This window comes from Prionailurus viverrinus, chromosome D1, assembly GCF_022837055.1.
Source record: "Prionailurus viverrinus isolate Anna chromosome D1, UM_Priviv_1.0, whole genome shotgun sequence".
Classification (NCBI taxonomy): domain Eukaryota; kingdom Metazoa; phylum Chordata; class Mammalia; order Carnivora; family Felidae; genus Prionailurus; species Prionailurus viverrinus.
Window position 1 is genome coordinate 20,778,026 of NC_062570.1, and position 21,864 is coordinate 20,799,889.

The 21,864-nt window shown below is 53.1% G+C and overlaps 1 protein-coding gene across 9 annotated transcripts in view; it reads left to right on the plus strand.

Annotated features, from left to right (window-relative positions):
• GRAMD1B (GRAM domain containing 1B) overlaps nucleotides 1-21,864 on the plus strand; it is a 246,578-nt gene that overhangs the window by 204,236 nt on the left and 20,478 nt on the right. For 8 of the 9 annotated variants that reach the window (XM_047877602.1, XM_047877598.1, XM_047877599.1 and 5 more), the window contains 7 exons: nucleotides 1,710-1,730; nucleotides 12,219-12,303; nucleotides 13,092-13,195; nucleotides 13,974-14,069; nucleotides 16,171-16,251; nucleotides 19,777-19,892; nucleotides 21,698-21,854. In XM_047877602.1, the coding sequence (XP_047733558.1) occupies nucleotides 1,710-1,730; nucleotides 12,219-12,303; nucleotides 13,092-13,195; nucleotides 13,974-14,069; nucleotides 16,171-16,251; nucleotides 19,777-19,892; nucleotides 21,698-21,854 (660 nt within the window). Of the gene's footprint in view, nucleotides 1-1,709; nucleotides 1,731-8,099; nucleotides 8,939-12,218; nucleotides 12,304-13,091; nucleotides 13,196-13,973; nucleotides 14,070-16,170; nucleotides 16,252-19,776; nucleotides 19,893-21,697; nucleotides 21,855-21,864 lie in introns of those variants that run through there. The other variant, XM_047877606.1, reaches the window with a different exon arrangement.

The following is a 21,864-nucleotide window of genomic DNA, read 5'->3' on the forward strand; positions in this document are numbered from 1 at the left end:
GTAATCATGAAGGATCTTGGGTCCCCCGCACCCAGCCCGATTTCATTCCTGCTGTCCCCTTTTCTCCCAGGGTCTAACACGAAGCTCAGGACAGTGGGGTGAGAAGCTAGGGGGCGGGTGACAGAGAGTTCTCTCAGCTGTGAAGCAGGTATCTGAGGGCCCAGCTTCGGTTTGGTGAAATGCCATGCCCTGTGATCTCAGAGACAGGACCCAGGAATGAAGACCTCACAAGGTACAAGTAAGGTCAGACACAGCCTCTTTGCCCCATCCACTCGCCTCCAGAAATGGGTGGCTCTCGCCAAATGTTTACAGGCTCATGTTCAGATCGAGGTCCAGGATTCCCATGGGGCAACAGCTCCCTCAACAGTGAAATAGTTGGTTTTAAATATTCAGATTTGGCCCCTTTACCTGCTAAGACCTCTGGAATAGAGGAGAAGGTAAGGCCGTGGTTCGAGTGTGTGGCTTCCAGATGGGCCATAGTGATAGCCTTTGTTGGGAAATGACTACAGAGAGCATCTAGAGAGTTCTGGTGGAACGGGGGAGCTGGTGAGGAGGGGGGGGTGGTGGTCACACGACCACCCTCCTCCCAGCCAGACCTGCTCCCGGTGGACATTCTGAGACAGTGGCTGCCCTTTTCCTCCCCTTATGAGTCGGGGCCCCTTCAGCGAGGTGGGAGGGCAAAAGTTGCCACTTGTGCCCAGGATCCACACCTGTGTGTACAGTTGTTGACCAGCAGTTTCCCTGATGCAGTGATTCTTGGCTGGAATTACACCCTTGACAAGTTTTTTACAACCTGAAATACCCCATCCCCAATCTAAAACCATTGGATCAGCACCTCACGGTTTTGGGGCCCAGGCAGGTATGCGTGCGTGTTCCTGTCCACCTGTCTAGCTTTCAGGTGGGATTAGAGACTGGACGTAGACAAAGCACAATGTTAGCCATCCCTCTTGCTCTAAAGAACTTTCGGTTGCCATGAAAACGAGTAACCTTTGCCCAGGGCAGGAAATGAACCAGCTCCTGAAGTCTGGAGCTGGGACGGAGTCTTGATTTTGTTGGGAACCGAGTTACAGCAGCACAGAGTGGGGAGGGACAACCAGCAATCATGTGCTTCAACTCTCCTCTCAGCTCAGAACCTCCCCAGGACCCCTTTGCCACCTGGGTCATCAGCCAGCTATTGAGCAGAAGGAGGAATTCACCCCTGTGCTCGACGAGGGCGTAGTTGGAGGAAGTTTCCAGGCAGCCCCTTTTCTTCCTTTACCCGAAGGTCCCATCTTGCCTTCTACAGAGGGGCTGACTTGGAGCGGAAGGCTGGGTTGGTCTCTCTCTGCACTTTGCTTCTGGTCAGGGCCCATTTGGGGACTGGGTCTCGGATGCCTGCAGCGCACCCCTCACCCCCATCAGAAAACTTCATGATGGGGCTCCGACTCCCTTCCAGCTGAGCTCTGGCTGGTGCTGCCGCTGCCTGCCGCCCCGACCTCGGTGAGGTTTCCAGCATGGACTGCTCCCTGGGCCTCCTTTCTGGAGCTGTCTTGAGAAAGGAGGACCCCTCTCGAGCAGCCACATGGGAAGCATCCGGCTGCATTTGGATTCCTCCTCCCTGCCCGCCCTCTGCTGTCTGTGTAACCTTCCCTCTGGAGCCAGGAATACCCTGGCCATTCCCACCATCTCTTCCCAGACTAATTGTGCTTTCTCTTATTTTGTCCTTTCAGAAAAGCCAGAGTTGGTATAACGTAAGTATCCCTGTTTCTCTTCTCGTCCGGGCACGTGGGAAGCGGGTGGTGGATGGAGGTGGTTGGGGAACGGAGAGGTGGCGAGGAGAGGTTTGGCCGCCCCGTGGGCTTGAGCAAGCAAGCTCAGGGGTCCCTGACCAGCCCCCTCCCTGAAACACCAGATAGACTGGTTTTCCTGTGCAGGAGGACAGGACTGCTGGTGAGGGAGGATTTGATTCAGGGAGACCTAGGAAGGATGGCCCTCCCCTAGACTCCTGGACGGGGCTCTTCCAGCCCCAGTGGAAGGGCCCAGCTGGGGGAGGCATCCAGAGACCACAGACAGAATTCTGGGACTCGGACAGCCCCGGGGCCTGAACTCAGGGGTAAAGTTTCTCCCTTCAGCCAAGACATTTTGGGGGCAGTGCAGCCAGAAAACTTTTCTCCCTTAAGTAGAGAGGCTGTCCCATCTAGGAGAATTTGACTTCTGCCTCAAGGCACACCTCAGTAGTCCCGAGGGGCATCTTCCTTCTAGAAGACGCCCACTGCTCCTGGGTCTGTGATGGAGGCGTAGCCTGAGGTCGTCCACGGTGGTGGCTCAGCCAGCTGCTGCAGACCCAGAAACTGTTTCGTGGGGTAAACAGTCCCTTCCAAGACCCCAACCCCCATCGCATAGACTGGGCTGCAGCAGTTTGAACTTTTTCCCCTGGAGAGCAGCCGGTTGGAGTCTCTCAGCTGGCCCCTGCCACCAAATTGTACTCTGCCCTCTGGAACTGCATAGTGGAGAGCCTGGCCTCAGGTCAGCTGTCTTTCCTGCTCCGAGTCTGCTGTTCCCCACACTCGAGTCTGATTGATCATGCAGGTACCACCTTCCCCAGCATCGGGCCGGGCCTCAGCAGGCTTCAGGGGGCGGGCAGCAAGTGTGGGAGAAGGTGGCTGTGAGTGACAGAACTTGTGGACACAGGGGTGAGGTGGGAGTGGGGAGGCTTGGGTTTCACGTAGGGACTTGGGTCAGGATCGCTGGTGTGTACGTGCGGGCTGTGTTCCCACAGGGCTCAGTGATTCCCCCAGGTCAGGTACCTCTTGCTGCTCCGTGGGGAGCTGTGCCCCTCTAGCCTGGCACAGACAAGGCAGAGGTTGGGGGGCCTTGCTGACTGAGGCAGCCTGTGTCAGGGAAAAGCCAGACTGTCCCCTCTCATTCCCAAGCCCTTCCCTGTGGACCCACCCCGGCGCTGCTTAGAGCTCACCTCCTGGAGGAGAGAGACGCCGCTTCTGTGAGGGAGGAGGGTGGGGGCCGCTTTCCTGCGAGCTGTGCAGGGGCTCCAGCGCCCCTTGCCTGACGAAACCTCCGCCCCAAAAAGTCGCATCCCCGAAAGGAACGGGAAGCAGGTGGCTGCAGACGTGCCAGACCATCGAAACTTCCAAATCTGGACACGCGAGTCCCCGTCTTGGTTGCCGGCCCCCACCCTCGCCTCTTCTCTCTCTGTCCCTCTCGCTCTCATTCTCTTTCAGTCAGGCTTCTCTGTTCCACCTCACTTTTCCTCGCCTTGGCTCTTCCATCTGGCTCCTCCTCCCTCTCCCCTCTGACTCCCATTCTCTGGCCGGCTCTCCCTTCCTGTCTGCCACCGGCAGGTTCCCCACACTCTCCCCTCGGCGCCTCCCCCGGCCCCACACATCACTGCTGGCGGCTGAGGGAAGGACGGAAGTGGACGCTGCCTCTCGCAGGCCAGCTGGAAAGGCCAGCCACCGCGTGAGGCCCAGAACTCAGGCGTTCCGGCGACAGATAAGTGGGAGATGGTAGAGGAGCCGGGCCGCCAGAGCCCTGCTTCCTGACCGACGCCCTGCGGCTGGAGACCCTCGCTGACCGCACGTCTCCCTCTAAAACGGGCCTCCACTCCATCTCGTCTCCCGGGCCTTCCTGGGACTCACAGATGGTCCGTGTCTCCTCCGGCCTCCACCCTCACCCCGCATGAATCCCAGAAACATCTATCGACTCTCCCCTTGGCACGAGTCATTAGCTCACAGAGGCCAAGTGCACAGGGGGACTCTTTGCGGAGCAGCATTTAGCGTTCCTCCTGATGACCGCTCTCCTGGACGCGTGCTTCCCCTCTGGGGCTTCTTCCAGACCCCACGAGGCCCCTCCAGAAATGTTTTCCTGTGGCTCCCCTTTCCTCTCCCCCCTGATCCAGCATTGCCAGGCAGACGCGGTTCCTTGTCTGCCTTCCTCCCCAGCTTCCTCTGTGGAGGTCTGACCCGGGGCAGGGACAGGCCACAGAATGGGATGATGTGTCAGAAGGACAGAGAAGGGCTAGGTGGACGCTGGGAGGACGAGGCAGAGCCGAGCAAAGGTTCGGACGCGGAGAGGTGACGAGGGACCTCCAGCCGGCCCGAGCCAGAGGTGTGGGGAGCTGTATGTAGGTGACCTTTCCACTTTGCCTCCGTGTGTTTTTACATCAGGAGGGAGATCAGCGGCTAGCATAGTGGGTAGAGCCCTAGAAAGGCTGGCTTCAGATAACCTGGGGTGAAAACCCTGCTTTCCTTCTGAGGCCGAGGCTGGTGCCTGGCCTACTTCTGGGTGTCTGTGGGGGAAGCCAGATGCTGCCTGTTCCACACAGCAGGTGTCATCCCCTGCCCCCCCTCCCCCCACCCCGTCTCTGCCCACTCTGATGGTACCAGTGTGCTCATTATCTGTAGCACGGACTTGAGCGTGACCGTTCCCCGAGTCACCGTTGCCCTGCCTCCATCAGGAAGAAGGCACCACCTGGGTGTTTCCCCAGAGCCACCTGGATCGATGCACACGGGCGTGGGGTGCCCTCATACCCCCAGTGCCTGCGTCCTTGGGTGGCTGGACACCCCCCTGCTGTGCGCCACGCATGTGCCTGTGCTCTCGCGTGCAGAGGCCCCATCAGGAAACTTCAGTTCAAACCGCTCCCCTCCTCTGCACTGCCCCCTGATAGTCCATTCATGGTTTTCCAGAAGACACCTACTGTGTTGCCCCATCTCCCCTGCTTATCTCTACTGACAACTCTCTTTGTAATCTGTCCCCTGACACTCGTGGTGGTGGCTGATGTGCCATCATTGACGGGATGGGCAAGGGCTCTGTAATCCCAGCTCTGGGGACAGTCACAAGTGTCCTGGTCAGATTCAGGAGTGGGGGGGGGGGCGGTCATCGCAGAGCTGCTGACCACTGAGAGAACATCTCAGGTTGTCGGAGTAGCTTGGGTGTGCAGCTCCCCGCCCACTCCCAGCTCCCTCCCTTCCGCATTTTACTATCTAGCCAGGGAAGAGCGGTCAGCATGATGGCAGACCAACCGGGCCTAAAGAGTGTGCCCATGGCAAGAGGTGGCTAGGCCCTGAGACACGTGGAAAGGCTGAGGTGTGAGGGCTTCTGGTCTCTAGCCAGGGATATGACATGCAGGTCAAGAGTGGGATATGAAGGCAGTGCAATCCACAACTGCCCTAAGGCCCTCCCAGGCCTGTTTATATCTACGCTTCTTCCCCTCACCCCTTCCCCCTCTACTTACTTGACCATACCAGCTTTATTCACCAAGGCCCCCAGCCTGGGAGGCACAGCCCCTGGCAGACCTGAACCAGGGGGATGAGCAGAAACAGGGCTTTAGTTTCTGGAGGGAGCCAAGGGCAGAGTTGGGGGTGGAAGGGGTGTGGTCTGCCCCCCAAAAGATGGCACCTGCTGGGTACAGTCGGCTTGCATCTTGGAGGAAGCAGTCACAGCTCTCCTGTCCGGTGCCTCGCGTGGGCACAGGTACCGTCCTCTTCTGCGTCACCCCTTTCGTGGGGGTCAGTCGTCATGGCAACCCAGGGAAGGAGCTTGTCTGAGGTCAGAGGTCAGGAGCCTAGACCCTGGTGGCTGGGAGAGACTCAGTGCCCAAGTTGCCCCATGCCCCTGGTTGGGGATGCTGGCTTTTTGGTGGCGAGGAAAGCGATCGCGCCGATCCTACGGGATGACTGACCAAGGAGGCCTGGCAGGCACGAGATTGAGAGCAAGAGAACAAAGCTCTGTGGGCATGAAACCGGGGACGTTAGGGGGACAGTGTAGAAAATGGAGGGTCTGAGAGACGACCTGCTGACAGCCTCGGCAGCCTGTTCTTTCCAGGTGGGGCCACCTGTCCTTCCTTCAGCTCTGCCCGTCTGTCCGCACCTGTTTACCCATGGTCTCCGAGAGTCTTCCTGACCTCTGCCCCCGACCCCCACCCTTCACCTTCTCTAGAATGGTCCCGTCTCTCCTGATGAGAACCCCTCCCAGTCCTACCCCCTTCTTGACTTTCTGCATGATGCCGTCCTGCCCCCATCTCTCTCCTCTCTGTTCATTGCCTCCCCCTGTCTCCTACATCTGGTTTCTCCCTACCTGCACTTGGCTGAAGGGCCGGAATTTCCTTTGAGGGTCTTAATTGAATTCTTCCCAGGTGAGGCCAGGACTCCTCCAAAATCCATCTGTTTTTTTTCCTGGGCTCCTCCACCCCTTCCCTCCCCGTGTCATACCCAGGGAGGGGGTACCACTTGGTCCCAGCTCCCAGTGTTTGCCATAGAGTTAATGTTTAGCTCGGGGTCATTTCCCTCGTCTCAGGCCCAAGCTGCCTGACGTCCTGCCTTGCCCAGCCCAGCCCATTGTCGGGGGTGTAGGAGACAAAGGCTGAGCGCTGAGACTTATCTCCTAAGAGTTCTCTCTCTGGGTGTATCCTGCCTATGCCTCACCCGACCGACCGAGGTCATCCCTTTGTTTGGCCTGCAGCCATAAACAAACGTTTCTGGGCAATTACTGTAAGGATGCAGCTTTCGTGGGTGTAGGTACTGCCTAGATCTTGGGGTCTTGTATGGCCCAGGAGAGAGGCATTCTGGTCACCCTGCAAAATGGAACTACTCGGTTCTCCTGCTACACCGCAGAGGGTAGGGCTGACACACACAGGCCAGAGAGAAGCTCGGGTGTATGGTTTGAAGAGCGTAGACAGGGACTGGGCACCAGGAAGCCATGCACGTATTACTGGATCTGTGTGGCTGTGCACACAGAAGATGCGACGTAAACAGGAACAGTTCTAGAAGTGTATGAGGAATGCGATCGTTTGGTAAACAGATTTGGAGCAGCAGACATCTGGAACGCGTCACGCTCAGTGCTGTAGAAGATAGAGGGCTGTTTGAGGTTTAGACCCCTCCTGGGGAGGACAGCGCTTTGATGAAACTACCTGCCTATGCTTGTGACAGGTGGAGGCCGTGGGGCTGTGTCTGGTGTGCAGATGCTAAAGACAGGGAGGTAGGAGTTTGGGAAAGGAGTCAATCTCTACTTTCTCTAAAACCTTTTAACCGGGAAACCCTGGGCTCCTTAGAGTCAGAATCTGGAAGTTTGGGAGTCAGGCATCTCCATCTTTAATGCATTCCTGTAGTCCTTCTAAAGCATGCTTATATTTGAGTGCCGCTGGCTCTAACCTCGGACACTCTTAGGGCAGAGGGCCCCCCTTCATCATGTGCAGACTTCGGACCCCTGAGGCAGACACAGTGGGCATAGCTGTGGGCGTGGGGCAGGTGCCCCATTTGTTTCAGAGGTCTGACTTTTCCTGGGGTCCCAAGTCAAGTCTTCCCAGTCCCAGGGCTATCTCTTCGCTGCCCCCGCTTCTGCCTGGACCCCATCCTGGCCCCATTGGCTTCAGCTCCCAAGATCCCAAGGATCTTGATAATCCTTGAGCCAAAGTTCTTTGACTATTTTAAATTAAAATAGGCGAGCCATGTCTCCTTTTGACCCTGGGGTCAGATTCTCTGCTCTTAGCATTGCTACTTGGCCCTCAAGGTCTGAGGAGCTGCCTGGGAATCCTTTTGGCCTTCGGTCCCCCTCCTGCCAGTGCTGGAGGCAGGGCAGGGTCCCCGGAGCTGGTGACGTCAGCTTCTCCAGGCGATCTGCCCGACTTCTCCCTCCCGGCATATCTACAATTCAAAGAGTCCAGCTTCCCGACCTCCTGCTGCCCCTGTGCACAGGGTAGTTGGTGGACCGGTGGGTCAGTGAGGGAAGAGTGTGCTCCCAAAGTCCCTGGCCGTTAGAGTCTCCGATTTCAGATTTCACCACAGCAGGAGTGCTCCTGGCACCTCCCCCACCCCCTCCCCCACCAGGAGCCCCGGCCAGCTACTTTCCATTGCAGGAAACATCTGCTGGGGAGGCCAGGCTAGGCCGGGGGGTTACTGGAGGACGTTGGCCAGTACCGTCACCCAGATCCTGTAACTTGAAGCATGTGGAGGGCTCTGGCCCTGCCCGCCCACCCACCCTGCCTCCCTCCTGCCACGGGCGGGCAACTCTAACAAAGAAGTTGTTTGCTGGGCAGCTAAGCAGAGCACGGTCTGGGAGGAAAGGGGTGTGTGTAGGGGTGGGGGTGAGAGCAGGCCTTGTTGCCACAGCCAGTGGTGGCTGCTCTGCCTGGGAGAGGGCCGTGAGTCATAGGGACCGGCGCCCGCCCAGGGAAGAGATTGCAGGGTGAACAGCCCGCCTTATGGGACAGGCCAGACAGAGCTGGGAAGCTGGGAGTTCATTCTCTCCTGGGAGTTTCTGACCAACTATGAGCTGTGTGTGAGTAACCGGCGGGGTGCACCTGTGCACCTGGCTGTGGGGTCATCCTCTTCCTGTGCAGTCTGTCTGTCCTCCAGGAGCCTGCTTTTTCAGAGCCCTCAGCTGGCCCTGTGCACCTGCCGTGTGTCTGCGTCGTCTGGCCCCTGCCTGCCTCTTGAAGTGGCTGTCCACATTGACTAGAGGAGGGGCTTCCCCACATCCCCTCTGGGTCACCCTCAGCCCAACAACCGGCCACACTGTGGGAGCCAAAGTGGGACAAAGCAAAACCTGGCCATGGGAGACTGGCTGGCCAGCCTGTCCCAGGAACCATGCGGACTACACCCTCCCACTCGTGAGGTTCCGTGCTGAGAGCAGAGCTCTAGGAGGGAAAAGGAGGCCGGGCAGGGTCACGAAGGCTCTCTGCCAAGCCACCAGAGGTTGCCCATCTGTGTCCAGCCCAGACAAGACGGACTGTTTTCATCCTGAGGGAATCAGAGCTCAAGGAGCGGGGCTCCACTGGGAGGCGGAGCCGTGGGGAGCAATGGAATCTCTGACGGAGTCTGGGGTCCTCTGGAGCCTCCTGCTGGAGCAGGACAGCCAGCCTTTGCAGTGGTACCTGAAGAAGTTTCCAGATACGCCTGCTGGTGCAGAGCTCTGCTTTGGGCACGGATCTGAGGAAATCCCAGCCGTGAGTGTGCCTCCCAACCCCTCCGGGCCTGAGTGACATTCCGCTGGGCCTTTGTAATTCGTCACTTGGTCCCAGATCACCCAAGAGCCCCAGATCTTGATAATCCTTGAGCCAAAGTTCTTTGACGATTTTAAACTAAAATAGGTGAGCCATGGCTCACTCTTGGAGAAGATTGCTTTAAGAGCGGGCTGGGGGGGTGGCCGGGAGCAGAGGATCAGGTCTCTTGTGTCACAAGGATCTATGGTGGCAGGTCGTCCTACCGTGTATTTACTTAGAGTCTAGGAGGCAAAGGCGGCCGCCAACCACACCGGCAGCCAGCCGGGAAGAAATCGGAGCATTTATATGCAAGACCAAGTTGAGGAGTCCCTACACCCAAGCCACTTGTTGTAGAACTGGCCGAGGTCAGAGGTCAAGGCGGGATTTGCCCTCCCCCTCCCTACAGCTGCAGCTTTGTTCTGAGGAGAGGGGAGGAGTGGCTCCCTCCCTTTGCCAGAGGTTTGGTGTGGAGATTATGGCCAGACACCGTGCACTGTGCACCTCTGTAAAATGCCCGAGTTCCCAGTGGATGTGAGGGAAATCCAGGTGAGGGAGCACTATGGAAAGCCCATTAGGAATAGGAACACTTCTGGGCTTCAGGTAACTGGATGCCTGATGCCCGCTTTCACCTGCAGGGGGCTCGGGGCCATCCGGTAGGCTGGTCCTCAGGCTGATAACTGGAGTGTGGTAATGAAGACCCGCTTGATCGTTGCATTCATTTAAAAACAATTAATCGTGGTAAGGAACATAAAATGTTCCATCTTAAGTATTTCTCAGTTCAGTAGCATTAAGTGCATTCCCACTGTGCTGCCACAAATTTCCAGAACTTCTTCCCCTTGAAAAACTGAAACTTTACTACCACACCCCTGGACAAAAAGACCCACTCGTGGGCCTGAAAGGCTAGCGGGGGCCCCAAAGCAGGTGAACATCTCATCCGCAAGAGAGCGTGCTCTGCTGGGGCATCCTGTCGTTTGCTTCCTGGCACCGAGATCCTGAGGCAACATGGAGCCGTGACTCCGACCAGGGGCTCTGGTTCAGACCACCTTGGTCCGTGCTCTCCCGTCCCGATTGGTAACCACATACTTTGGACAAGTTGCTTAACCTCTCTGTGCCTCAACTTCCTAGTGTGTAAGATGGGATAATGAAAACAATCTGTGGCCAAATGAAATGATGTATATGAAGGGCTAATAATGACGATGCTTGGTACATGGTAATAACTCGTTTTGTATTAGCTTAACTATAGCTCTAGAAGGGGCGCCTGGGTGGCTCAGCCGGTGAAGCATCTGACTCAGTTTTTGGTTCAAGCCCTGCGCCCGGCCCCACACTGACAGCTGGAGGCTGATGGGGATTCTCTCTTTCCCTCTCTCTCTCTCTCTCTCTCTCTCTCTCTGCCCCTCCCACACTCATGCATGAGCTTGTGCGTTCTCTCTCTCAAAGTAGATGAATACACTGAAAAAAAAAAAAGAAGGTCAGACATAATTAGGAACTTACTGATGATCAGGTGGTCAAGCAGGGGTTTTCATTGTGCAGGCTCTGTTCTGCAAGGCCAGGCAGCCAGTTAGATTGGATATCTCAGTATCGGTTTGGAGCTATCATATAGGCCAGAGGAGTGTTATATTGGGAGGTCTTTTCTAGCCACAGGAGAGGTTGGCTTCTAGACACTCACTCCCAATGGCCCTGATACTTGGTTCAAACACACGGCAGGTGTTTTTTGCAGTTTGGGCTTCTGCAGCATAGCATGGCCTGGGGGGAGGGAGGTAGCACGGCATCCACTGGGAATCTCTTCCAGAAATCCTCCCCAAACTGAAGTCCTGTCATTACGTCCCCTTCAACTTCCTGTGATATTTCTCTTCCCTCTGGCACAAAAGCCATTGAGCCACTTAGCTCAGGTAGTCAACTGCAGGCTCTGAATGTGGTCGGGCCACGGCCTGAGTTTGCTCACAGGCCAGCGAGCTTCACAGAAAGTCAAAAACGAACAGTCTAAGGTGCATTTCATTGCAATTCATTGCACCCAGCTGTATGTCAGTGGATTCCCAGGGAAGTGGCTGAGAGAGTGTAAATGGCCAAGGTCTATCTGTCGCCATCATCAGGACAATCTGTGTGCACCCGTGCACTCCTGGCATAAGTAGGTCAGTGAACCTCCTGGGTGGAGTACACATGTTTCTCTGTCGCAATGCATGGCTCTTCCTGGGTCGTGCACCTGTCTTCTTGTATCATCCTCGGGTACCTTTTTTTTTTAAGTTTTCATTTTAATTTTAAGATTGTAAGTTTGGAAAGATCAGGATTCCTGTCTATTCAGCTGGCTGATGGAATTTCCATGGAGGATTTGCTAAGGTAGTTTATGGGTACGAGTCTGCACGGAGGCACCCAAAAAGCTAGATGGACACAGGGTCCCCTGGTGGCACCAGTGATGGGAGGTGAGCTCAGGACCAGGAATCCAGAAAGCTGCCCCTGACCAGCTGGAGAAACCTTGGGGAGGGGTCTCCTCTCTGGCCTTTGTTTCTCATCAGTAATGTAAGTGTTGGAGTAGATAGTCTTATAAAGGGTGGGGAGGGAATGAAGGCTGCGTGCCTCTAGTTGCCAGGTGTGCTTTTAAATTCTCTACCTGTGTGCTTACCCTAGTACTAGCTTTACGGGTTTTTTAAAATCCAGTCTTGGTAAAGTGCAGGTCTTCTCCCTGCCCCGTTTTCCTGAGATATAATTGAGACGTCACATTGATATAGTCCTCCATTTTGATTTCTTTTTTTTTCTTGTTGTGAATTTCATACACGGCCAAGTACTTACTGTATTAGCCATGATAACCACTTCTGAGGGATGCACTGAGTACCGTCATATTCTGGGTCCTCCCGGGGGGCTGAGGGAGCCCTTCTGGGCCCCTGTTTCACTGTCAAGGTGGTACTTCCTGCTGGCAGAAGGCAGGACAGCAATAGCTCTCATGGTGGGTCCCAGGAAGCTCCCTGGACGTGTCCCTCCTTCTTTTCTCTCCTTGGGATGTGATGTGGGCCCTGCTTCGTCTGTTTGACATTTTTGCGTCAGTTGCCACTTTTTCAGTGGCAGATTCTCTCCACGGTGTTTTTCCATAATACCGAAGCTCCCTTTGCCTAACCTGGCCGCTTAGGGTCTGTGGGATAACAGGGCTTCATCTTTGCCTTTTAAACACGCAAGCAGGTGCTTTTCCTGCATCTGCCCCCCCAGCCCCACAGAACCTGGAAGCATCCTGCTAACCTTGGCCGTTGTCGTGCAGGTATTAAGCCCAACTTACAAGCAGAGAAATGAAGACTTCAGAAAGCTCTTTAAGCAACTTCCAGACACGGAGCGCCTCATTGTTGGTGAGCTGGGAGACCTGGGGATGGAGGGCAGGGGGCAAGAAGGAGGTCTGGGATCCCAAGGACGGCACTCAGGCTGCTTCTGTCTCGAGGTTGCCCACATAAAAGCCAGCCCAAGCGAGAACATCTGTCCGGGAGCAGGGAGAGAAGATGTCCAGAGCGCCGACCCTCGTGGTTGTGGCTCAGGGCTAAGTACCATGTGTGTGGTGGCCTTGACAGAAAGCCCAACCTGGAAGGAGTCTCTGCCATTCTTAACCTCTGTAGATGGCCCAGCGGTGAAGGGTTGGGGTAACTGTGTAGGGGAGGGGTGTTCGTTGACTTTAAAAAAAAAATTTTTTTTAGTGTTTATTTTGAGAGAGAGCACGAGCAGGGGAGGGGCAGAGCGAGAGAATCCCAAGAAAGCTCCATGCTGTCAGTGCAGAGCCCCATGCAGAGCTCAGTCTCATAAAGCGTGAGGTCATGACCTGAGCTGAAATCAAGAGTCGGACACTTAACCGACTGAGCCACCCAGGCGCCCCGTGGCCTTTTCTACCTCCGACGTCTTTGCCCCGCCTCTGCCATCTCATCCATTCCTCTCCCTCCAGGCGGAAGCACGGTGATCTTTCAAATCACATGAGACACCAAGGACTCCCTTGGCCACTAGTTCAAGGGTCTCACCCACCTAGGGAGCCTAGTGAGTGGGAGGCAGTTGGGCTCCCCCAGTGCTGGTGGAGGGCGGGCATGCTTAACTTGTAGTGGTTCACTGAAGATGCGTCCCGTCTCTGAGCTCTCTGCCCCCCATCCTACCACAGATTACTCATGTGCACTCCAAAGAGACATTCTTCTTCAGGGCCGACTCTACCTCTCTGAAAATTGGATCTGCTTCTACAGCAACATCTTCCGCTGGGAAACTCTGGTAAAGACCTGGGGCTTGCCTCCGGGGTTGTCCCCTTGGCTGTGGCTGAACAAGCTGCCCCCACCTGCCCCTTTTTGTTGACTTCGTGCTCCACCCACACCTTTGCACAATTCCTAAATGTACAGGCCGAGTCTTGAGGGATAGACCTCCTCTACCACGTCTTCCCCTCCCTCCCTCCCTCCCTCCCTCCCTCCCTCCCTCCCTCCCTCCCGGGTGTGGAAGAGAGTGTGGGAGCATTTGCTTTTGGCAAATGGAGTTAAGTATTCTGCAAGGCGTAGGATAGTTGAGTAAAAGGAACATTGGCCTCAGAACTGGCTTGTACGTTATCTGCGTTCTCCACCTAGTGAGCTGTGTGCTACTAGGCTGGTCCTTTGCTCTTTCTCTATTTCCTTATCTTAAGAGATAAAGTGGGAAGAGGTAAACTGGGTGACTTTTATGGTTGCATCCAGTGCCGGTGTTCTGTGTTTTTGTAAGTGGCAAGTAGCATGGGGCCTCTGCACGTTAATCAGACTGTGTAGACTTGAGAAAGAAGGCTCCCTGCACCAGGAGCTGAGGCACCCTTGGGCTCTAGGCGAGGCTCAGCCACCACGTCGCCCTGTGGCCTCTATGAAGTAGGGGGCTAAACCAGATGATCTCTGAGGAGGTCCCTTCTAGGTTTAGAAATACGTAGACTGACACGTGATCTCCCCTCTCTGAACTGGGGCCGTGCGAATGCTCACTGCTGACTCAGTTAATGTCTCCTCTCCTTATCCACCCTCCCTTCCCTGTGGGGTGCCAGCTGACTGTCCGTTTGAAAGACATCTGCTCCATGACTAAAGAAAAAACAGCTCGCCTCATTCCCAATGCCATCCAAGTTTGCACTGACTCAGAAAAGGTAAGTGGAGTCCGACCTTGGACTTTCTGCTCCCCGCTGCCCCTGTCCCCAAGCCTCCCACTTCCGTCCCTCAGTTGCATGAATATGGAAGCCAGTAGGATGGCAGCAACGGATGGTCAGGTGATGCAGATCATGGGGTCACCTCCACTGGGTCAGGGTGTTTGGATTCTGAGCAGGGGTGAAGATGGAACAGCTGAACGTTGCACTTGGAGCCGGAACACTTAAATTTGAGTCCCGTAACCGTAGGTGTGTTCCGTTGCCTCTCTCAACCTAAGTTTTCCCATGTATAAAATGGAGCCAGCCATTCCTATAACACTCTTGAAATGACATCACATATTTGGAAACACTAAATCGTGAAGCGTTGTACACATGTAAGATGTTATTATATATCCGTGTAGAGCTCATCAAAAGGGATGAGAGTCAGGGACGCTTGGGTGGCTCAGTCGGTTGAGCGTCCCACTTCGGCTCAGGTCACGATCTCGCCGTTGGCGAGTTCGAGCCCCGCGTCGGGCTCTGTGCTGACAGCTCGGAGCCTGGAGCCTGCTTCGGATTCTGTGTCTCCCTCTCTGTCTGCCCCTCCCCTGCTCATGCTGTGTCTCTCTCTGTCTCAAAAATAAATATAAACATTAAAAAAAAAAAAGATTGAAAAAATAAATAAAAAAGGGATGAGAGTCTGGTAGGAAATGGATTCGGCACATCAGGATGGAGAAAATGTGGTCGGTAACATTTAGGGCAGAGAAAACACTGTGATCTTTGATCTTTTTTTTTTTTTTTTTTTTTTTTTTTTTCAACGTTTATTTATTTTTGGGACAGAGAGAGACAGAGCATGAACAGGGGAGGGGCAGAGAGAGAGGGAGACACAGAATCGGAAACAGGCTCCAGGCTCTGAGCCATCAGCCCAGAGCCTGACGCGGGGCTCGAACTCACGGACCGCGAGATCGTGACCTGGCTGAAGTCGGACGCTTAACCGACTGCGCCACCCAGGCGCCCCTGTGATCTTTGATCTTTAACCAGAGCCTGAAGACTGATCGCTTCAGGGCTAGGGGTGGACCAGGCTTCTGCTGAACACAGGTCTGCCATGCCCTTGGACTGAGTCAGTTCAGTGGCAACAACCATGAGACTTTGGGGTCAGATGGTGTTTGGTTTGAATTCTGTTTTTTCTCACGAATCAGCTTTGTGATTACAGACGTCACCTGATCCCCACCAGCCTGTTTATTAGGTATTAGCAGTTATGTTTATTTTCCAAGGCTTTTGTGTGATTAAAATGAAGCAGCAGCATTTGGGAAGCGCCTGGATCGTGTTCAGTACCATCTGGTTTCCCATCATTTCCCTCCCGCACGTTATACAGGGTCCCCACTAATGTGTAAGCACAAAGAGCAGGAGTCCCTCCCTGTCCTGATTGCTGTTGTATCCCAAATGTGTAAAATCGTACCCAGCATGTACTACATTCAGTCATTTGTTGACTTAATATTGAAAGGGTGAGTGGGTTAGTGGGTTTGTCTTCTCAAAGGCCAGTTCAAAGCTCAGCACTTAATAACCCAGTTCTAGCCGGTAGGTGAAAGAAGCTGTTTTACGGAGGTGAAAACCTCCACCCAGAGAGAGAAGCACCGAGGAAACATGGGTGAATGAAGGACTTGGTGACAGTGAGGACTTAGGGGGTCACAGACCCCGAGGATTCATCCCCATCGCGAGAGTACCCTGATGTCGTGGTCACAGATAACTGTAGCATTTGGGGATGAATTCAGCAGCTTCTTTGTTTATTTTTGTTTTCTTTTATTTTAATTAATTAATTTTAATGTTTGTTTTTGAGAGAGAGTGTGAATGGGGGAGGGGCAGAGAGAGAGAGAGAGGGAGACACAGAATCTGAAACACCCTCCAGCTTTGAGCTGTCAGCACAGAGCCTGATGCAGGGCTTGAACTCAGCAACCATCAGATCGTGACCTGAGCTGAACGGTCGGACACTTAACCGACTAAGCCACCCAGGTGCCCCAGCAGCTTCTTTTTTTTTTTTTTTTTTTTTAAAGGATGAAGCACCCTGTCTCCTCCATTTGTTATATCGTGAGTCTTACCAGATATTTCTTGCTGTTTTCCCCAAATCTAGCACTTTTTCACTTCATTCGGAGCCCGGGATAGGACATACATGATGATGTTCCGGCTCTGGCAGAATGCACTCCTCGAAAAGGTAAGTGCCGCCCAGCTCCTTCCTTCAGCCTCAGCATGCACATCCATCTGGAATGCTCTTTCCCCTGAGGTGGGGGCCCCACGGAAAGATTGCTCTTACTGGGACATTGGCTTGCTCCAAAGCCGCCCACGTAGTTTGGGAAAGCCCCCCAGACTCGGGGTGAGTTACGTCTTCTCCCACACGTGATGCTGTGTGAGCAGCCTCGTTGCTGTCTGCACCGAGGCCTTCCTGGACCTCAGACACTTCAGTCCCACTGTTGTAAAATGTGCCAGCATTTGTTTTAGTCAGGAATGGTGAGACACACAGAGGTGGAGGTGACTGTTAGGAAAGGATCAGTTTTCAGGCTTACGGGTGCCTAGAGGCAGAGGTGCATCCCACCATGCAGAAACACACGGGGAAGTGACAGCCGGCGTCAGCCAGGAGGCAGAGAGAGCGAGGGGGAAAGCATGCCAGAGCTTTTATTGTGATTTTTTTTTTGCAGGAAGCAATAGGTGAGGCAGGGTAAGCAGGCGGACAGGTTGAGGATCAGCTACTTTGAATGATTCCATCTGGCTTCAGGGCACAGAGACTGTCTCTGGGTGCATGGTACCTGTCCCTGGGGTACGTAAAGCTGCATACTAGGGACCTGGACTGTAAGAGCTGGAAAAGAAGGTGGTATCCACCTCGGATTGGTCAGTCGCGTGTGAAAGATGCACTTCAGGCACGTGGTTTTCTATTTCCAGGAATTACCTAACCCCAGGAGGGGCAGTCCCTCCCCAGTGAGCAAGGCCTCAGATCCCGGAGCATCAAAAATACAGAAAATAGGGGGCACCTGGGTGGCTCAGTTGGTTAAGCGGCCGACTTCGGCTCAGGTCACGATCTCGCAGTCCGTGAGTTCGAGCCCCGCATCGGGCTCTGTGCTGACAGCTCAGAGCCTGGAGCCTGTTTCAGATTCTGTGTCTCCCTCTCTCTGACCCTCCCCCGTTCATGCTTTGTCTCTCTCTGTCTCAAAAATAAATAAACGTTAGGGGTGCCTGGGTGGCTCAGTCAGTTGAGCGTCCGACTTCGGCTCAGGTCATGATCTCACGGTCTGTTGAGTTCGAGCCCCACGTCGGGCTCTGTGCTGACAGCTCGGAGCCTGGAGCCTGCTTCAGATTCTGTGTCTCCCTCTCTCTCTGACCCTCCTCCATTCATGCTCTCTCTCTGTCTCAAAAATAAATAAACATTAAAAATAAATAAATAAATAAATAAATAAAAATAAATAAATAAAATAAACGTTAAAAAAATACAGAAAATAGGGAAATAGAGTTAATACAGCCACAAGTTTGACTGCTTGAGTGTCTGAAGGACACTGAGGGGACACAGATAAATGTGATATCATGGCCACATTCCTTAGAAAACTCACACTCAGATGTCAGGGCGGAGGGTGTGTTGATAAATAGCCCCCAAGCCAGGGAAAGAGACATAGAAAGAAGTTACATGGTTATAATTAGTTATTATATATATGACATGTATGTTATCTACCCTAATTCTATCCTGAAGAATCTGAAGTAACCTGGGTAGATTTATTATTTAGAATTTCATGGGGCGCTTGGGTGGCTCAGTCGGTTAAGTGTCCGACTTCAACTCAGGTCACAATCTCGCGGTCCGTGAGTTGGAGCCCGGCGTCGGGTTCTGGGCTGATGGCTCAGAGCCTGGAGCCTGCTTCAGATTCTGTGTCTCCCTCTCTCTCTGCCCCTCCCCTGTTCATGCTCTGTCTCTCTCTGTCTCAAAAATAAAATATATGTTAAAAAAAAAATTTTAGAATTTCTTCTAACCTGAAGAACTACAGCCGTGGCATAAATCTAGGTAACTTATTTTAGCTGAGATCTTCTGCCTTAAGTAGCTATCAATAATAGTAACATGATAATGTGTTTTAACGTCCACTGGCCTGTTTGGATCTTCAGTTCACAACCACTGTCATTGCTGGATAAGACAGAGGGATGGACATCCATACGGTTCACAGGAACTCTCACAAAATAGATGTGTGCCGATTGTCCTTGACCTGCTTGTGGTCAATCAAGCCAAGCCAAATGGAATGGTCAGGGAAGGGTGTATGGAGAAGGGGAGAACACAGAATGGCAAAGGCGTCCCAGGTGGGATGAATGCTATACATAAGGGCCAAAGATAGGAGGCAGGAGGTCCAGATAAAGGAAAAGGAGATGTTTCCCTCTGGCTCTGTGAGGGCCAGCACCCGTCAGCTCAGCGAGAGCCCTGACTATGCTATTCTAGGCATTTCTGCTTAGGTGGAAAACCAGAACCCTGGCTCATGGCAATCTGCCAGCACCTGCTGCTTTTTTTTTTTTTTCCCTTAATTTTTAATTTTATTTGGGGGGGAGTGGCAGAGAAAGGGGGAGAGAGAATTTCAAGCAGGCTCTGTGCTGATAGCACGGAGCCCGATGTGGGACTCGATCCCATGACGCTGGGATCATGACCTGAGCCAAAATCAAGAGTCAGACGCTCAACCGACAGAACCACCCAGGCGCCCCAGCACCTGCTTCTTAAACCATAACCTTGAAAGGATGGACTCGGAGAATTCTCAGATTCTTCATCGCATCTATTGATGGGAAACATTCTTTATGTTTCACTTAAAAATCTATCTTGGTATTTTGACTGCTTCTCTTCTTCTTAATTCTCTTGCTCTTTTTCACATACTTCCCTTACCACCTGCTCCCCCTCCTTCCAGTTTAAGACTCATTCATGGTCTATCCAGTCTTAGTTCTTCCACATCCTGTTGCCTCTTTCCCAAAAATCTGAACCCTATGCGAGCTCACTTTTCTGAGGACAGTACTTTTGAGGAGGACCTGTAGACACCCAGTGAAATAAGAAACTAGAACTAATACCTAGAACTGTAGGCAAACTGATTCTGCGTGACAATAAAGAAGGAAGTGTTCAGGTAGCCAAGAGAGGGTTGGATGTGATGACCTTTGAGGTCCCTTGAACTATGAGAATATAGGCTTCTTTCCAACCACAAGAACTGTCCAACTATGGAATGGGCCTCTGAGGTCACACCTCATTCTTGAACATAAGGCAGTAGGGCCTACGTGGCCAGCATTAGTATAAAGAGATATCTGAGGTGTTGGGTAGACTGGCTCAAGGGACCGAGTCCGAATCAGACGCTCTGTGATCACCTTGGCCCCAGAGTAACACTGGCTTATGACGCCTAATGCTCGACCTCATCCATAGGAGCAAAAGATGGATAGTTACCGTCCTTAAGGGGCCAGTTGATTCCATTATGCAAACCTGAGTTGTGGGGACAGGTCAAGTTCCTGGCTCTACTGAAAGCCATATTTTTGGCAGAAGATTAGGTATCTGACGATGGGCTTGGAAAAGGGAAGAAGAGGTGGAGGAAGATGTCACAGAGGCGTTACCCTCCTCTTTGTCCAGCAAAGGAGCATGGAGGCCAGCTTCTCCTTCCCTCAAGGGAGTCCAGCTCAACTCAGTGCCTCCATGTAGAGTGGGGTCCTGAGGAAGGAAGGGTCGCAGTCACTCTGTTGTCTCCTGCAGCCCCTGTGTCCCAAGGAGCTCTGGCACTTTGTTCACCAGTGCTATGGGAATGAATTGGGCCTTACCAGTGACGACGAGGACTACGTGCCCCCCGATGACGACTTCAACACTATGGGGTGAGAAGGCAGAGGGCAGCTTCTCCAAGAGGGACTGGGATGGTGGGGACAGCCTTCCCGGGGAGTGATGTCTAAGTGAGGCCCTGAAGGAAGTGAGGGGGTCAACCATGAGCTTACCTGTGGGGAGACTTTCCCAGGCAGAGAGAAAAGCAAGCGGGTGGGTGGGTGGAATGGACAAAGCACAAGCGGGAAGAGGTGAGGCCAGGGGCCAGATTCTGAAGGCCTTTTGGCCAACATGATGATTGGCTCTCACTCAGAGTGGGACAGGAAGCCCTGGGAAGGCTTTGAGTAGGTAATTGATAACTGACTTAACATTTTAATAGGATCACTCTGGCTCCTGGGTTGAAAATAGATCAGGGAGGAGCAAGAGCAGACAGGCTAAGAGGCTTGAATAATTTAGATCATTTAGATGAGAGGTGAAGGTGGTTTGGACCAGGAGGGTAGCAGTAAAAATGGCAGCAAGTGGTTAGTTTCTGAATATATTTTTGAAAGTAGAACCAGATACATTTTGAAGGATTTGCTGACAGTTTGGAAAGGAACCAAAAATGGCTTTAAGGTTTTCTTGGATTTACCAACTGGAAGACTAGAGAAGTTCCAAACCGAGATGGACAATACTATAGACCAGATTTGGGGGAGAAGATCAGGCAGGTTGGGTCTCAGAGGACTGTTAGCCAGGTAGAGATGTCACATAGACATTTGTGTTTGTGAGTGTGGAGTTCACGAGGGAAGTCTGGGCGAGGGATGTAAATTAGGGAATTGTGAGTGGATAGCCGTGAGATTGGCTGAAGCCACCAAGTGGCTGAATGAACATAAGAAAAGAAGTTCAGGGACTCAGCTTGGGGACACTCAACAAGAAGGAGAAGCAACAAAAGAAATCCCGGAAGAACAGCCAGCCAGGCAGGAGGAACACTAGGAGACCTGGCATCCTAGAGGCCAAGGGAAGGAGGCTCTAGGGAGAAGGAAGCATCGTTGTATCTCATGCTGTCGATGGATTGAGAAAGATGGGAATGTGGGTAGGTGGGGGCCCAGTGGTGGTGTGTGAGGCACAGAGCAGTAGAAGGCCAGGAAAGAGCACCGAATGTGTCGTAGGTAGACCTGGGCTCAGGTAGGATTTCCGACATTTAGTGGTAGTTATCACTTAATCTCTGTGAACATCTGTCTATTTGATTATCTTTAGGAGGCACATAATAGATTACTCAAGAGTTGTCATGCATCCAGATGGGGCGATAGGTAAAGTTTAAGATGTTGGTGACGGGGATGATTGCTCCCTTGGGAAAGGCTACAGTGACGTCCCTGAAGTGTCCCTACAAGGACACCCACCTCTACCTCAAGGAGGGTTTCCCTTCAGGCGTCCAAGGCAAAGAAGTTCACTGGTTAGGATACAGAATCTGGGCATTATCAACAAAAGGCCCTCGTGTCCGGGGTCTCATCCTCATCACTGTGTGGGAAATAAAATGTGTGTTCAGAGACCGGTTATGTCATTCAAAGGGTCTGGTTGGGATGGGATGGGATGCCAGTGGGCGAAAGATAGTTTAAGACACATAATAGTCGTATTTAGGCATGGTTAAATCTAAGAAAAGGTGACTTTGGAGCTGGACATTGTACATGGGGCTGGGGGTGCAGGGTGGGGAGAAGGCGCCAGGAGAACAGTGTAGCAGGGGGGTGGTGTTTTGAGGAAGATCATTCACAAAGCAAAGAAGCAAGAAAGCCAATAGTTTGGGATGGGGTGGACAGATCTGGGGCTCTTGGAATAGTTGGTGGTCTTGGCAGCAAGGTTAACAGGAATGTATGGTGTCCTCTCTCAGCTACTGTGAGGAGATCCCCGTGGAAGAGAATGAAGTGAATGACAGCTCGTCGAAAAGCAGCATCGAGACCAAGCCAGATGCCAGTCCTCAGCTACCCAAGAAATCCATCACCAACAGCACGCTGACATCCACAGGGAGCAGCGAAGCCCCCGTGTCGGTATGGGCAG